We start from the raw sequence: 18,837 nt of genomic DNA on the forward strand, positions 1-18,837 counted from the left end.
TACTAGACAGCTCGTGGGACAGTGAAGAGGACCTTGTGAATATTCCCACAGGACACAAAAGAAGAAAGTCTGTCTAGGTAATTAATACTTTCAGGATGTCAAGAACATACCCAATAATAGGCTTAGAATTCCCTCACCCCTTGGAGTGGGCACAACACCTAGCCCTGACATGAAGGTCATTGTCTAAGTGTTTGGAAGGCTTTTATGGCATTTTTATATGCCTTATGTTTCTCTTTTTGGATAAAGGCATCATTATCGTCTCTGTCATGAAGGTTCGAAACCTTGGGGTTAGCTCTTTATACTTAGCATTCAAATAGCCATTCAGGGCTAAGTCCAGTTATTTCTGCCTCTAGAGTGTGACTGTCATACATCTCTATTTCATTCCTGTGTCCCCACCCCAGCTCAGAATTGCATAGTCTCTTGCCTAGACTATTGTTATCTCACTACACTAGTTTTCTATTGTTGTATAACAATTTTCCAGAAGTTTGAAACAATTCACATTTATCGTTTCACAGTTTCTGTGGGTCAGGAGTCCAAACAGCTTAGATGGGTTTTCCGCTTAGTGTCTTACAAGGCTGCAATCAAGGGGCTGACTGTGCTGTGTTCTCATCTGGAGGCTGGACTAGGGAAGAATGCATGTCTAGGATCATTTAGTTTTTTGGAAGATTTAATTTCTTTTCTTTTTTTTTTGGCTATAGAATTGAGAGAGAGCCTGGTTTCTTGCTGGCTCTTAACAGGAGAGTATCCTAACGCTAGCTCACGGCGGTCTCACACGTTCCTTTTCCACATGGACTTTCCCAACACGTCCACTTACTTCATCGAGCCAGCAAGGAGTCTGTGTAATGAAATGCAGTCATGGGAGTGGAATTCCATCATTTTTGCCTTATTCTCTTGGTTAGGTGTAAATCACAGGTCCCGTCCAATTCAAAAGGAAGGGATTATACAGGACCATGAACAAGAGGACGTAGGAAATGGGGGACCACCTGAGAGGCTATCACCACACTCTCTCAGTGCACTGTTTTATATTTCACATACATGTTAGAATAATTTTTTTCAGATTTAAGTATATTAACTTAAGTTATAAAAGTAATCAAACAAGAATTAAGAACAGGGAGGAAAGGTAAGTATGTATCTATTTATGTAATATAACTCTCCTCTATTGCAGAAAGTCAATAGATACTGTTTAAAATAAGTGAGCCTTAATAGGAAATATAAGTGCAATATTTAGTGATTTTAGAAATAAACACCATAAGAACTGAAAACAAGTGCTTAATAGTGTTGCTCAGGAGTAAGACTGAAAGTCAGAAAGATATGGACAGGCATTTTGGAGGCCAGGGGGAGGTCAGTGGGGAAAAAGAGAGAGATAGAGAGAGAGAGGTACTACTGTTTGTAATATCTTAAACAATAAAATTTAAAAAAAATGGACAGGCATTTTCATTGTAAATTCTTCATCACCTCTTCTTGTTGCCATCCTATCTAATAATAGACAAATATGCAAATTGACCGCACCTTCGCTACGCCCAAACCACGCCCACCAACCAATCAGGATGAATATGCAAATAACCCCAACAAAGATGGCGGCTGATTTGCATATCAAGACAGTGTAGAAAGAAGCCAAGAGCTGCAGAAGGGAGCAAAGCTGCAGAGAAGCAAGCAAGCCAGGGGGAGGAGAAGGGAGGAGCGGAGGTGGGGCCGGGGGAGAAGGGAGGAGCGGAGGCGGGGCCAGGGGAGAAGGAAGGAGAGCAGGCTGGTGGAGAAGTTAGAAAAGCAGGGTGGCTGGCGGAGAACTCGGGGCAGGGGACAAGGGAGGAGAGCAGGCAGGGTGGGGTAGAGTGCCCCAGGAAACCCTATTGCAGGATTTTTCTTGCAACGGGAACGCTAGTGTATATATATCATGATAATTAAACTTTAAAAATATATTATATTACCGTTATGCTAGGCTTAATCTGATATCATCTACATTTTGAAAAAATTTTCCTAGTGATCCCCCTAGATATTTATTTGTTTCTTTTTTCTATTTTTTAAATTTTTAAATTGATTTCTGTAGAGAGAGAGGAAGGGAGAGAGACATTAATGCAAGAGCAAAGCATCAATAGGCTGTCTACTGCACTCCCCCACCAGGGATTGAGCCCACAATCTGGGCATGTGCCCTAACCAGGAATCCAATTGGCATACTATCCATGCACAGGTATATGCCTAACCAACTGAGTCAAACTAGACAGGGCGATTTATTTTTTTCTTAATGAATAGGAGTTATTTAAGCAAGCCTAAATATGTTTAAGATTTTACTTTCACTATTCAAACATACTTAAAAAAATGCATTAGAAACTTGAATCTCAGGGTTTGAGGACTTTTATTTCAACTTCCAACTTATATAAATCTCATCTATGACATTCCTACTAAATGATTGGGAATCCAGCCTCTGATATAACATTTAGTCAACTCTGAAAATAGGGCATTCACTACATTATAACTTTAAAACATTCTTCTCCTGATCAATAACTTAAAACATTCTTCTTTATGGTCTCACAGATGTTTATTAAGTAACTATAAAGTTTCAGATATTCTGTTAGGTCCAGAAAATACATAGATGGTTAAGAGACTACCCTGCCCTTTAACTATTTTGAACTGAAATATTTGTCCTCCAATATTTACCAACCTGTCTTGTTTGTCCTCTCTAGACCCACACAGTAGATTATCGTAGTCTTGAGTTTGGGATTTGTAACCAGGAAAATGTGTTCCAATCCTTCCTTTGCTATCATTAGTAAAGTGCACATGAACAGATGACTGTGAAATGGAAAGGTGAATACCTATCTCCTTGTGTTATAATGAAGTGACAGTTCATGGGCAAAAGTGTTTAGTACTGTATTTGACACATAATCACTTTAAATGTTAGCCTGTGAAGTAGTAACAATAATACACATTGATTTAACTTTTTATCATTTGAAGAATGATGAGAAACATCTTTAGTCATGGTTTCTAGGTCCTTTCTATTATTGATTATGCTCCTGTATATATTCCCTGTTTGTCAATGAGCCTCTTACTTGGCTGAACACAATATTCCGTATATAGTGTTACTAGAACCAACTTGAACATAATTAATTTCTCCTTCGGTGTAGATTTTCTACTTATATCAGTGCAGTGAACAAAATTAATTTCTTTGGGGGATTCATCTACTGAGATTGAAGTCTGAAGTAACCTAAATTCGTCTGTCCATGAACTCTCTTTAGTTGGCTGTCACACTCAGGTCTCTTCTTGTACTTATTCTTATGGTAGAACCCTGGGACATTTTCTTCCAGAAGATACCATCTTGCTACCTAGTATTACAATTTCTGAGATTCATACAAGTACATATTTTTCATACAACATATTTTTCAAGTGTATCAATGTTTGCCAGCTAAATGGTGGCCAGTTGCTATGGAATGAGGCTGAGGACAGGACTCAGTATCTGTTTAGGATTGCTTGAGATAAGTTTACTTTATTGCACAATAGGAACATAACAGAATCAAGCCTTAAGGATTTTTTTCACCCAAATAATGTACAGAATGATATGGTATCTGTTAGATGATGTCAAACATATGCTAATTGTAAACTTTTCTTTTTACTATTGCTTCAGAATAGATAACATAAGTCATGTTATAGTCCATTATAAAATATAGAAGCATTTCTTAAGAATAAATTGTTATTAATTAACTCAGCATAACTTCCAGTGAGTCTAAATCGGTAGATATAATTCAGGCTATATAGATACATATATATTTAGGGTTTGTTTTAAATAAAATCGGGTTAACTATAATGAAGAATATTACATGTAGAATCAAGTTGGTTTATTCAGGTGGGTTTGGAATTTAACTCTAAGGACTCCTAATTCTTTCACAAAAATTCCAAAGATTCCTGGGTAGCTTATAAGAGGCCTTTCATGTTGATGAATTGTGACATTCCCTGACTCGGTTGTTCTCAGCTGGGGGTGATTTTGCTCTCCAGGAGGCACTTGGCAATCTCTGAAGACATTTTTTATTGTCACAGTTAGGAAGATGCCTCTAGTGCATAGGGACCAGGGATGCTGCTAAACCGCCCACAGTGCACACAACAGCTCTTTAGGAAAAGAATTATCTAGCACGGGATGTCAGTAGTGCTGAGGGTGAGAACCTTAGGCCAACTCAGCGAGTCCCAAACTTTTGGAAGATGCAATGGATTTCCCTCTGCCTCATATTTCCTTTATTCCTACTTCTGCTTTTCTCTGCCCCTTCCCATTATTCCTTAAGTTCTGATTCTTTCCCATCATTTTTTGCTCTTATTTTTTTTTCTTTTTTATCTATTAAAAACAGATTAGAATCTAGTGGATTTTTTATAGAGGCAAAATATCAGAAATATCACAAATGGCACACTTCATCATAATTAGGAACATTCTAGGTTACGACGAGCCCAATGCTCATATCATTGCCTAAGGTAAGGAGGGCCTTTCCAATGAATACCAGAATTTTTGAGATTTGCAGATAGAGTATTCAGGTCAACTCTTACCTTGAAGTGGCAGTATATCAAGAGAGATGCTTAGCCTAGTTAATTGATGGGATGCTAGGGTTTAATTTCAATAATTTATCTGACAGGGGTATAAATATTGAGAGATTTAATGCAAAATCATTGTTCAGGGGGAAATTCTTTGTACTACCTCATTGTACCTTCTGTAGTGGTTTGTACACAGTAGATTTTCAGAAGGGCTGATTGATAGTGGGAACAGCTGTGTGGTTGGGCATAAACTATCGACTGAAATACCAGAGCATCTCTGAGTTATGTGTTTGTGCTTCATGCCCTCCCTGATTTTCCCGTGGAGGCAGAGCTGAAGTGAATCGTTGGGAGACAGAAGACCTTTCACTTGTCCCCTATAGGGTTCCCTCTCCAGAGTTTTTTAATCACACATTTTTGGAATGGATCATATAGGTGCCCCCCTGCTCTTTATCATGATACTTTTGTGGATAAAGGTGTAACAAGATTTAGATAATTTTATCTCAAAAATATTATTTGGAGAACTGAAAATTTTCTTGAATCTTTTCTCCATTCTTTTATCTCTCAGAAAAGTTAATATTTAAATGACCCACCTTTGTCGATAATTAAATAAATAAACTGCCTTAAAATGTCTAGCTTTCCTGAGAGTTTTCTTTCTTGAGCATCTATTTTTTGAAAATACTAAGTGCTTTATATTAATAAGGAATTAAAAACTTGGTTTTGTCTCTGTGAGTAAAGACAACCCCTAAACATACAAGATAATTAAAAGACACCTGTACCAAAGCTTATAAATAAATAAAACCTCTATTATGAATTAATTATAAATCCTGAGAAATTTATATTTGAGAATAATTAGGGTAATTTTTTTAAATAAAATGTTTTAACAGTGGATTTTGAAGCAGAACTTGAAAAGAAATAGACAAAAACTTTTTTTAAAAAAAACTATTTTATTTTGGAAAAATTTGAGCAGACATAAAAGGAGAGAAAAGAGAATGATGAACTCCCAATTACCCATCACCAGGATTGAGTAATTGTCAACATTCTGCCATTCTTGCCTCAGCTCTCTTGTGTTGTTGTTGCTACTTTTGTGAACATATTTTAAAATAAATTTTGTTCCTACACGTCTAAGTGCAAATCTCTAAAAAAAATGGATGTTTTAATTTATTCAATGATCCCATTACCACAACTAACAAAATTACTAACATTGTTTTGGTATCATCTAATACCTAGACCATATTCATATTTTCCTTATTATCTTCAAAATCTGTATTGGTAGATATGTTGTAATTAGAATCCAAAGTCCAAACATTGCATTTGGTTATTGAGTCTCTAAAGGCAAAATTTTATTTGATTAATATTTAACCTTATTTCTAAGGTTGACAACCCATGAAAAATAGCTAATACTATTTGGCCAAAACAGTCTTTTCTCATTCTGTTTCAATCAGCTGTGCTGTGTGTGAGGGGGAAAGTCATCTTATTATCCCAACAAAAACCTCTAAATATTCATAACCTGCTCCTGATGTTTTTTACTTCAATATCTGCCACTTTGGTGAAGTTGATGTGTGTAAAGAACATTATGGCTCTAGGAACAATCACAGTTACTTAAAATATTCCTTAGGGACAGAGCCTTGGATAGGTAGGTCTACCATGAATCTGTTTGAAAACCATTGCCATGCAGTTTTGTTCATGTCTGCAACTTCACTCCATCATAGATAAACTCCTATTCCTAATGTGTATTAAGCAGTCATGTTGGCCTCTCACACCTGGTATAAGGCAGTATTCCTAGAATACTTATCTTTTTTTTGGGGGGGGAGGCAGTTAAAATATTTTAGTCCTGGAGTCTTTGCATGAGGATTTTGAATTTTACAATAACTGAAGTCAGAAACAAATATCTGCTTCTTCCCACAATCAAGTATTAGTCTCTTAAGACACAGGAATGATCAGTGTGTAACATCATGCAGGATTTTAGTAGCTTCAGAATAAAATTTTGGAATATAAAGGAGACAGGAGTCATGGAAATAATATCTTTTTCAAAAAGGGTAATTCCAAAGTTACTAGTTTCTTAAATTAATACTTGAGTGAAGTCATTGTTAATATAATGGTTATAAGCGGTTTTTGTAAATACCTATTTTTAATTCCAGTACATGAACAACCCGCTCACTCCAGAAACTGTGAACGTAGTAGAGTCAATGGCAGAATTATTTGAGGGTTCAGCAGAGATATCTTCTGACCTGTATGCGATTGCTTCAGTTATGTATAACAGTCATCCACATAATAACTTTCCTGCGAGGAATAGAGCTGAAGACCAGCATTTAACAGTTGGTAGGTACAGTTTTTATGTTCTATCAAATGCATTGAAACCACCAGTGCGAGCTAGCACAGATATGAACCTCAGTTTGGAGTTCAGCCAAGTTATTAATGGTTCATGGGCTGGAGTCAGAGTTTTTTCTTCTTTAACTGTTGGATAACCTCATGCAGCAAATGGAAATGCCACACAGGCAGGAGCTGGGCCCTCCTAACCCATTTGACCTTCCTCCCAGAGAAAGTAGCACCCTAGAGTCTTTGGCCAAGCTGCATAGACAATCAGTTATTACAGTTGCCAAAGCAGGTGTGATGGGGAGGGATTAACATATCTTCAAATCATTTACAGGCCTCACACTCTCTGCAGCTTTTGACTAATAGGTTTTCAAATGTCACTAAAGGTAAATAGGTCAGAAAGTTACAACTCTAGTGCATGCAAGTGATAAACAGGTGTAGGTGCCCCAACGACGTGGTGATGTCATTAGTGTGTACACTTGCTCTTCAGGGTCAGTGGATCTTATTGTTTCTAAAAGGAGAATGCCATATATAGCAAATTAAAAGTACTTGGTTAGAGAACATCCATTTAAATTCTCTCTCTGGTTTTTCTGAAATGCTAAGTGAGAAGAACATTTTCTCCTTTTCTCTGATTTGATATTTGTCCTGTTGCAAATTAAAAGTGTTACTTTATTGATGGTATAGAATATCAGTCAGAATATCACATTACCTTCAGTATATGTTTATTTCACTTACTGATTTATTCATTTTTTTTTTTTGCAAAGATGACTGGGGGCAACACTAGAAATTAAGAGGCCCATAGTTTCTGATACAGATGTTTCCTTAAATACTTCAAGTTTGGCCTAATTGCTAATTAACATCATTGGAACCACAAGTTCTAAATAAATAAATAAAAATCTAACACTATTTGAAATCCTTGTTCAGACAGATTTAAATATCAGTTATCCAAACATACTTGCTTTAAAATACTACTGGTTTTGGTGAAGGTATAGTGAATTTTGAGTTCAAATAAAAGGCTCAATTTGATATTATTGTTTAGTCTGTCTTTTTTAGGAAAAAAAAATCCTAGCCAGTCTCTTTTAGCAAGTTATATATTTTTCAAAACACTAATCTCATATTCCAGGATAGCATAATAACTAGAAAAGCTGTATTATGAGCATAAAATGTTTATAGGTATTGTTGGGAATACGCAGCATATTTATTATTAATTATACATCTGCCTTTCATATAAAGGAGTGAATGGAGGGATTAATGAAGTATGTGGACTCCGGTTTAAGATTTCACTGTGTGAGCAAACATAATTTCGATCGTGAACCCAAACACGTTTTAGAAAACATTTTATTTCAAATAGGAACTACATGGAATCAGTATATCACTGACATTGCTGCCGAACAGCTGTCTTACGTTATCAGGAGACTCGTACCTTTCACTGAGCACATGATTAGTGTATCTGCTTTCACCATCATGGGAGAAGGACCACCAACGGTTCTCCATGTTAGGACACTTGAACAAGGTAAGGACGTATTTCCTTTGAAATAATTACCTGCAAGTGTTGCTCTTGCACATTGTAAGCCTCTTTCTTTTCTTGCATATTAATTGTTCATTCTTCTTTTCAAGTGCCAAGCTCCATTCAGATTATAAACTATAAAAATATTAGTTCCTCATCCATTTTGTTATATTGGGATCCTCCAGAATTTCCCAATGGAAAAATAACTCATTATACAATTTATGCAGTGGAACTGGATACAAACAGAGCATTCCAGATGACTACTCTAGATAACAGCTTTCTCATAACAGGTAGAACAAAGTTTTGCTTTTTGAAAAACATTTCTATCCTGATGGAACATCTGCATCTCTCTCTGCCTTAAGCCCTGCAGGACACGTGTTTCATCATTCCAGATTTAGCTGTGCTGTGCTGCCATGGAGACCTTACAAAATATGTGAAGAAGTACCTTGATTAAATGTGTTCTCCTTTGTATTTATCTACAAAGAAGTAAAACCATCAGATCACAAGTATCTTAGGCATATACTTAACCCAGGAAATTTTGTCTGTATATTGAAATAACTCAGGATTATTGAAGGAATGAATGTGAAGTAAATCAGCTGATCTGGTGTTTGTGCCAAATCAACTATACTCCTTGCAGTGTGCCAAAATTATTTTTCAGCCTCAAATCATTCCTTAGTATTTTAGGAAAGAACCAAAACATCACCAACATGGGAAGATCCTCAAGCCCAAGGACTTTGGGAAGATTGGGATTATAGGGAAAGTGACTGGAGGAATCAGTCTCCAAAATAAATTATTTTCACTATTCCTATGTTAAATGGCACTAATCTAAGTGTTATTTTAAGAAATTTAAAACAAATTGCCTGTTGGTTTTATAGGGTTAAAGAAATACACCAAATATAAGATGAGGGTGGCCGCCTCAACTCATGTTGGAGAAAGTTCTTTGTCTGAAGAAAATGACATCTTTGTGAGAACTCTGGAAGATGGTAAGACTATTAGGTGCAGTTTTAATGGAAAAAAGCAAGCGGTGTTGCTTGCTTATGCCATCTACCTCCTGCTGCCTTTAGTAGCTGAACCAATAAGCCTGAAAAAATACAAGTATTTAAAGTTTCCTTTTCTTCCCCCAGAACCAGAATCATCACCTCAAGTTGTGGAAGTTACTGATGTTACTGCACATGAAATAAGTCTGAAGTGGTTACCACCTGAGAAACCCAATGGGATTATTGTTGCTTATGAAGTTCTCTATAAAAATATGGATTCCTTATTTATGAAGAACACCTCAACAACACACATAATTTTAAGGGACTTAAAACCTTATACCCTCTATAACATTTCTGTGAGGTCATACACCAGATTGGGTCATGGCAATCAGTTATCTTCCTTGCTCTCTGTAAGGACTTCTGAGACTGGTAAGTTTTTTATTTATTTGTTTAATAATGCATAGTAGCCCTAACCAGTTTGGCTCAGTGGATAGAGCGTTGGCCTGTGGACCGAAGGGTACCTTGGTTGCGGGCACATCCGCAGTAGGGAGTGTGCAGGAGGCAGCTGATAGATGTTTCTCTCTCATCGATGTTTCTAATTCTCTATCCCTCTTTCTCTCCTTCTCCCTTCCTCTCTGTAAAAAATCAATAAAATATATTTTAAAAAATGCATAGTAATGAATGTGGCTGACAATTGCTATACTGTTTTTATTTTACTTAACTAAAACCCCTCATTATTCCATTTTGTATAATCCAGGAATTTTTTTGCTTTTCTAAAAACATATGTTTTTTATTGATTTTAGAGAGGAAGGGAGAGGGAGAAAGAGATAGAAACATCCTGTATGCCCCCACCTGGGATCAAGCTCTGACCGGAATCGAACCGTGACCTCCTGGTTCATAGGTTGATGCTCAACCACTGAGCAAAACCGGCCAGGCTGTTTTTTTTTTGTTTTGTTTTTTTTTTTGGTAAACGAGTATGAAAAGGCTTGCCATGCAAATTTAAAAAAAATCTGATTTGCATACAAGGGACTCCAAAATAAAAATCAGCAAATTTTACAAATGAAAGGCTTAAAAAACTAAAGATGTTTTTCAGTGTGCCTGTAAATTTGTGAATTAATAACTACTTGCTTTCAAATTAGGTAAAAGCAGAGACACACTCATAAGAATAGATTCCTGTACTCTAATGAGGTGTGTCTGAATATAGAGGTGTAGTGGGAGCACAGAAAGGGCATGCGGGGGGGAGCCTTATGGAGGAGGTAGCATTTAACCTAGGTCTCAAGGAGTCAGGTGGAGTGGGCAGGAGGACCTTATAGAAGCCATATGAGGGGATATCTGATCTAAAGGAAATAGCGCAAGCAAGGAGTTACTTGTGTTTCAGTTTCACCAATGCAAGAGCCAACAGCACAAAGGAAGACATTTTGCCTGATGATGTCAGTTTGTTGTTTATGGTTCTAATCATACATTGGAGCATCACTCTTAAGTCAACTTTATAGTGTGTGCTAAGAATTAAGAACTAAATTTAAAGTTACTGTTTTATCCCTACATGTAAAAAATAAATATTTGTTGACTAGCAACTGGCTGAACTATATGGATTTGCTATTCCTATAGGTCAGTGGTCGGCAAACTCATTAGTCAACAGAGCGGCAAACCGCGGCTCACGAGCTGCATGTGGCTCGTGAGCCGCAGTTTGCTGACCAGTGCTATAGGTCAAAATGCCCAAATGTCAGCAGCTTCATATGGCTTAGCCAGACCCTGTGACAGTGTGGCCCTGTCACTGACCTTGAGGATCAAGGAATCTAGTAAAGCAGCTTACCTTGGAGGGAAGCTGGTCACAGAAATTAATTATATGCGATGACACAATGTCCATAGAGAATGGCATTGGTTATAATTTCAGAAACAGGAGAGTGATGAAAAGAGCATTTTTTTTTTATCATCAAGAGTTCCCCTAAAGTGAAACCTAATTGATATTAAAATACATATCATCATGTTTCATTGCTTTTATAGATATGGTGCTTAAATATTAGTATTTGCTCTTTACCAGGCCTATTTTTATTTTATTTTACACTGGGTCAATGAAAGAAAAGTATATTTTAAGCACCTGGGAAGTACCATGGGCTTTGCTATTGGATTTCACAATAATTGCCTTTTATTCTGGAATAGAACATTAAGGTATTATTATCTTCATTGTCTAATGAAGAATGGAGATCTGAGAGGTTCATCTTTTCAATAAATATTTACAATATGCCAAGCCCCAGTGGGAATATACCACTGTAGAATAAAATGAATTTTACCCACCTAAAGTTTATTAATTGGTGGGTATTTAATTGCTTAAGGTTATGTAGCTGGTAAGTGATGAAGCTGGAATTGGAACCCAAATCCACCTAACTGTAAAGCCCATTCCCTTTCACAATAATGCTGGTTTAGAAGCCATCAGTAGAGCTGCTAAGTGATAAATATATCTTGATCTTCCTGTTCATTTTTGCAGTGTACTTCACTGTTTGGGGCACTAAACAGCATTAGAAAGGAAAGTAAAGACTTTAAAAATCCTGTTGTGATATTAAACAATAGCCATATTCATGAACATTTATTAAATGTTTCACTATTTAATTGGTCATAGCATCAAGTACACCTTATTTTTATGACTATCTATAAAAATCATTTTTTTTGTTTTCTAATTATTACATGCTTGCAGTTTTTTTACTTAATATTAAAAAGTAAATTTGATTTTTATTTCATGATTTGTTGTATGAGTTTAATTCTCGGGTAGGGATAGTAATAAGCCATAAGTGAATTTAACTTGAAATGTAATTTAAAATGTGAATTTTAGTGTTGGAAGGTGTCTTAGAAAATACACAGAATCCTTTATTTTATGGATGAGGAGACCTAGGAATCTACATATATAAAAGGCTAAGTGATTGACCGTCCATCCGTCCGACCGTCTGACTGACCAGCTGGCCAGTACATATGACATGCACTGGCAATATAAAAATAAATGTTGACTCGCACATGCGCAATATTTGTCCCCGTCTGTCACTGGCCTCCCACGTAAATTAATTCGAAGACAGTTTTCTGTGATGCCAGCATTTGTGATGACTATTAATAAATCACAAGGACAAACTAGACAGAGTAGGAATATTCCTACCTGAACCCGTTTTCGGACATGGGTCAGTTATATGTTGCTTTCTCCTGAGTTTGAAGAGAGTGTGACGTTAAAGTTAAAGTTGTAGCCCTAACTGGTTTGGCTCAGTGGATAGAGCGTCGGCCTGCGGACTCAAGGGTCCCAGGTTCAATTCCAGTCAGGAGCATGTACCTTGGTTGCGGGCACATCCCCAGTAGGGGGTGTGCAGGAGGCAGCTGATTGATGTTTCTCTCTCATCGAGTGTCTAACTCTCTCTCCCTCTCCCTTCCCCTCTGTAAAAATCAATAGAATATATTTAAAAATAAATAAATAAATAAAGTTGTAAATACTTCATCACAAGGGAAATTGGTCAAGCACTCTGAAAGTGTTTTTACCCTTAATGTGATATACAAGAGATATTAGAATTAGTTTAATCAATTTATCAGTCATTGTTTTTATCAATGTTTTTATATCATGTTTTTTTATATCATGTTTTTTTGTTTTTATATCATGTCTTTGTTGTTGTTATATCATGTTGTTATTTTTACTTATTAATCAATTTATATATTATTTTCATATACATTTTACTAATTTTCTTTCAACTCTGACACTTCTATTATAGAGAAAGGGCAAATAGCGATATTAAAATATTTCTTCTAATTAATTTCCTTTCAATGTGCACAAGTGTGCACTGGGCCACTTGTATTTTAATAGAATTTCTCAAAAATCATAGTAGATGAGAAATAATGTTCGGACTTGAAGCTAAGCCTCCTGACAGCCATACAAGGCTCCTGATCTAGTGAGAAAAACAGAGAAGTGAGAAACAATTATGATAGAGTTCACTAGCTCACCCACTTGGGTGAGTACAAATTGGTCATCTTTACACTAGAAGCAAAAGAGACCTAAATATAGGGCCTAGAGCTAACTATAGGTCCATGCTCCTTATTCCTACTTCTCTGTCCTAAATTAGGGTACTCTCACGGTCTCTGTATTCTCCATCTGGATGGAAATGGCGGACAATGGAATCTATGTTAGTGATTTTTCCTGAATCATGTTTACTAGTATTGAGCCACCAATTTAGCTTTTTTGCAAAAGAGGAAGTTAGAATTTTAAATAGTTTTCAGGTGTTATTTGAAGCAGGATGTGCTCAAGAACAACCATCTATCTGTTCCCAGGGTTCAGGATACTGATTAGATACAATAATTTTATCTTATATAAAAAAAGAGCCCACATTTTATTATGGTTTCATGAGAAATGGAGGAATGTGATAACGCAGTAATGTGTTAATTCTGCTAATTACAAATAGGAGTAAATTATTTGTTTAAACATTTTATCTTAGTTGGGGAATCAGGTTTTACTAATGCTTGGAAGTAAAATACTGTACTCCTGTATTCAATCAGGAAAGTGCAATACATGACTAATTCGTGTGTGTGTGTTTATATCTGTGCTTTAAGTATAGAATGTACAGTTGACAAGCAAACTTGAGATTAGGTTGTATTTTCTCATACGTAGTATGCAGTAATCACATAAAGAACTTTTAAGTTCCCAAACAGATTACTCTATGATGATCCATATATTCTGTATCCTTTTTAAGACATAACTACTTTTTTAAATTCTCACCTGAGGATATGTCTTCATTGATTTTAGAAAGAGAGAGAGAGAAACACTGATGTGAATGAGAAACACTAAACGGTGGCCTCCCATATGCACCCTGACTGGTGATCGAACCCACAACCCAGGTATGTGCCCTGATCAGGAATTAAACCCAGTAGATGAGAAGATGCTCCAACTGACTGAGCCACCCATCCAAAGCAAGACTTAGCTTTCTTTACAGTAAGCCTTTAGCCAAATGCCTTGAATACATCTGATTCTGAGCAACAACCACTGTGGATAGTAACTTAGATGTTGACCAAAATTTGATGTGGTGGGACTCTTAATTTTATATTAAAGTAATCACATTTCTTTTTTTAAAATTTATCTTTATTGTTGAAAGTATTACACATGTCCTCCTTTTCCCCCCATCGATCCACTCCATCCCTCTCCAGTTCCCTCCCTAGATTTTCCCCACAATATTGTCTGTCCATGGGCTATGCATATTTTAATTTATCTACATAACATTAACACTATACCAGTATATGCCAAACAACAATCTTTTGGCATACACAAGGTAAATTCCCACTTCCTATTTTAGTATAATCATGAACTACCTTATTTATTTTTAATTTTTATAAAGATTTAGCTTCTTTCAACTAACTATAATAATTACTTTTTATTCTTGAACTAGTAGCGCATTTGCAGGAAGAGTCCTGCAAGCGGCCGCTGCGGCCGTGTGCTGCCGCCACCACCGCAGTTGCAGCCGCAGCGCCTGCACCCGCGCGCCACTGCCGCGCGGGGTCCCCACCCCTCCACCCCCTCCTGCTCCGCCCTGCCCCGCCCTGCCCTGCCCGGGCTTTCCCTCTGGCAGCCACCTTGCTTTCCGCTTTTCCTCCCTCTTCCTTCTAAGTTGTCTTCAGTCTTCACTCCTCCCTCCCTCAGCATATGCAAGTTAACCACCATCTTTGTTGGGTAATTTGCATACTCACCCTGATTGGTTGGTGGGCGTGGCTTGGGCGTATCGAAGGTGCGGTCAATTTGCATATTACTATTTTATTAGGTAGGATTATCTATTTTGCACACTACAATTGGAGACACTATGTTATTTCAGAAAACTGAAGAGTGCCTCATCACTCTCTGAAATAGTAATTTATCAAGTTGGTCTTGATTTATTTACCCCGAAGATCCAGGACCAGGACTGGCCTGCAACGGGTCTGACTCGGGCAGTCCAGCCTGTAGTGTGTGAGTTCTTGACTTTGTGTAGGAACGATTGCACAGTATGGAGTCCAGATGATTTTGAGAATACATTTATTAAAGCTGGGGACAGTGAAACAAAGGAAGGACTTAGGGTAGACAAAGCAACAGGAGAGAGCCTAGGCAGGGCTCTGCTTTGGCTCTCTAGAAATGCTATAGGAAAGAAGTGAGCCAGGGCGGGAAAGCTTTAGCTCACTAGGAAGTCAGAGAAAAGGGGCCTTGGAGACAGGACCAGGCGGTAAGCCTGGGTTGAGCTGATAGAGTCCACTGCTCCCCTGGTTGTAAGTCTCTTAGGGACCCTTAGAATTTAGGAACAAATAAAAAGTTCATGCCTGGGAAGAGGTATGGGTGTGTTCTAGAGTGAGCCTACACTGAGCCTTTGTCCTGAGGGCTTTTTCTCTCTCTCCCCCTTCCCCCTTTTCAGGTGAGAATCATAGGGGAGTGTTTCAGCAGAATATCCATCAGCTTTCTAGGTGTATTTTTAATATGCTCATGTATTAAAATGAGTGTATAAGGGAGTTTGGGATTATTCTTTGGTCTGTTATACTGTTTTACTTTTTAACTTGGACCTGTCTGGCTTTAATGGGTTTTTGTTATTTGTTCCCCTGACTTCATCTGTCCTTGGGTTTAGCTGGCACAAATAGCATTAATTGTGTCTTTGGTCTCTATTTTTCCAGGCCAGGATGATTTAAGCTATCTTTTCTCTGGTTATAGAGGGGAGGTATAAGCCATTTGCTCTCAAATGCCCTTGGTTAGGGAAGATAAGGTCTTATGGTTCGCCAGCTGGCTGATGTAGTTCAAATAGTTTAGCCTTGTTTAATTTTATTGCCTTAGTTTCCCTATTCCACTTGCTCAGAAATTTTCCTAGCTTCTCACTTTCCTGCCACTGGTATCCTCTCAGGATTAATCAATAAAAATGCAAAGAATATCAGCCTGTGTCAGAGAGGCATATTTATATCCTAACTACTGGCGGTAGGCAGGAAACTCCAGAGGGACAACTTAGAAAGTGCCAATGATAATTTTTCAAAATCAGAAGTTATACTGAGCTATAAAATTCAAGCATAGCATTACTAATTCTCCTTTTCTTGCTATTAAAAAGCTATTCAATTCTACTTATTTTCCTTAGCTGTGAGTTTCAATCTTGATTTTAATACATTTCTGTCATGTTGAACATATTTATTCATTCATTGAGCAGATTTGTATAGACTCCATATCATGTACTACAACAAGAATACAACAGTAAATAAGACAAAATTCCTACTTCCTGGAAGTTAACATTCTTAGAAGGGTCACAGGAAATAGGTTAGTAAGTAATACATACGCCTTTTGATAGTGGTGTGTTCTATGAAGAAAAATTATGAGGGAGAGGAGACAGAGTTACAGAGTCACTGAGCGGCTATTTGAGATAAAGGACTGAGAAAGGTCTCTCTGAAGTTGTTATACATACCCAGAAATATTAATCTATGGGATTAAATTAGATGAGGATAAGAAAGAAAAGTGTTTCAGAAGGTGGAATAGCAATTGCCAAGTTCCTGAACTGAGAAGATACTTTATGTAGTTGAGGAAGAACAGAATATTTCTGTCATTCAAGTGGTATGAGTTACTGGGAGGGGGAGCTTAGCAGATGAAGAGAGACAGACAGACAGAGGTGGACCATGCAGATTTTTGGGCGCCAATAGAAGAAGTTTGGTTAGTTTTAATGGGAAGCTATTAGAGAATTATGAGACAAGAACCTGGTATGATTTATAGTTTTAGAAGACTGCTGCTGAATATGCTGGATTTGGGAGTAATGGGATAAGTCAGAATTATTTTTTGATCTGCGTATCTGGGTGAGTAAGTGATGGCACCATTTACTGAGATGGGGAAGTTAGGAAGAAGGTCAATTTAGAGAAATTCAGTAGTTTTGTTTTGAATATGTTTGAAATATCCAAGTGACTGTCATGAAAGCAGTTGGATATATGTTTGAAAGTCAGGGAGGGAATTCAGAGTTGAATACATAAATTGGTGGCACCACCATACCATATCTCTGATATTCAAAGTCAAGGGATGAGATAAAGTCACATCAGGGTGAATGTCCTAAAGATGAAAAGAAGCATATAATTATGTCCTGGGGGCATTATCTTATATAATAAAGAGGTAATATGCAAATTGACCATCACACCCTCACACAAGATGGCCGCCCACATGTGGTCACAAGATAGCTGATACATAATGGCTGGCAGGGGAGGGCAGCTGTGGGCAATCAGGCCAGCAGGGGAGGGCAGTTGGGGGTGACCAGGCCGGCAGGGGAGGGCAGTTGGGGGTGACCAGGCTGGCAGGGGAGTGGTTAGGGGGTGATCAGGCTGGCAGGCAGGCAAGCGGTTGGGAGCCAGCGGTTCCGGCCTAAACCAGCAGTTGGACATCCCCCTAGGGGTCCCAGATTGGAGAGGGTGCAGGCTGGGCTGAGGAACACCCCCCCCCCCCCCCAGTGCACGAATTTTGTTTTGTGCACCGGGCCTCTAATAATTGTATAATTTGGGAAATCAAGAAGGAGCAAGTCAAGGACTAAGCAGAAGTGGCCAGTGAGATAGGAAAATAATCAGAACAAAATCATGTTTTGGAAGGCAAGTGAATAACGATTTTCAAATAGAAGGAATTTATTTCCTATGTCAAATGCTACTGACTGTGCAGTAAGATGAGAGCTCATGTAATTGGTTAATGATATAGCAAGATGGAGGCCATTGATGACTTCACAGCAGTAGGTTTCATGGAAAAAATATGGGGAAAATAACTAACTGAAGCAGGACTTAAAGAGACAAGAAAATGGACTAAACAAGTAAAGGCAAATTTTGATATAAAATGGAAGGTAGAATGGAGCAATAATTGAAAGGACAAGTAGAATCAATAATCCTTTTTTTTTTTTTTTTTTACTGTGTGCACATGTATATAGTCCTATATAATTAAAGCCTCATATGCTAAGTGTCCAGTCATCCGTTCAACCAATCAAACCATAATATGCTAAGGCCGCTCAGCCACTCTCTATGACGTGCACTGACCACCAGGGGGCAAACACTGACCAGTAGGTTAGCTTGCTGCTGGGGTCTGGCCGATTAGGACTGAGCTAGATGAGGTGGACATGCCCTAGAGCCCTCCTGCAGTCTCTCCCCATCTGGCCAACCTCCCGCGTCCCTCCCCGGCCCTGATCTTGCACCGGTGGGGTCCCTCAGGCTGGCCTGCACCCTCTCGCAATCTGGGACCCCTCTGGGTATGTCAGAGAGCTGGTTTCAGCCCAATCCCAGAGGCCAGGCCGAGGGACCCCACTTGTGCACAAATTTGTGCACTGGGCCTCTAGTGATATAAATAATTCAATAAAAAAGGAAAAATAAAAATCCAACAGAGGAGGTATAACTTCAGTTCTAAAGCATTGGACTATATAGATGGAATAGAACCTAATGCAGAAGTGGAAGGCTAGGACTTGGAAAGGAGCAGAGGAGAAGAAAATTAAAGGAAAATTGGTGGTAGAAAGATAATGCAATTCTCTTCTGAATTGTTTTATTTTCTCAGGAAATAAGAGGCAATATATCAGCTTT

General features: G+C 37.9%; 1 protein-coding gene across 2 annotated transcripts in view; it reads left to right on the forward strand.

The window, feature by feature from the left end:
* The window catches only part of PTPRQ (protein tyrosine phosphatase receptor type Q), a gene marked incomplete at both ends in the record, with an annotated part of 254,195 nt that overhangs the window by 82,323 nt on the left and 153,035 nt on the right, over positions 1–18,837 (forward strand). For both annotated transcript variants that reach the window (XM_079775461.1, XM_079775460.1), the window contains 5 exons: positions 6,645–6,825; positions 8,171–8,332; positions 8,437–8,616; positions 9,202–9,309; positions 9,451–9,732. In XM_079775461.1, the coding sequence (XP_079631587.1) occupies positions 6,645–6,825; positions 8,171–8,332; positions 8,437–8,616; positions 9,202–9,309; positions 9,451–9,732 (913 nt within the window). The remainder of the gene's footprint in view (positions 1–6,644; positions 6,826–8,170; positions 8,333–8,436; positions 8,617–9,201; positions 9,310–9,450; positions 9,733–18,837) is intronic.

This window comes from Cnephaeus nilssonii (genome assembly GCF_951640355.1).
Source record: "Cnephaeus nilssonii genome assembly, chromosome: 6".
Lineage (NCBI taxonomy): Eukaryota > Metazoa > Chordata > Mammalia > Chiroptera > Vespertilionidae > Cnephaeus > Cnephaeus nilssonii.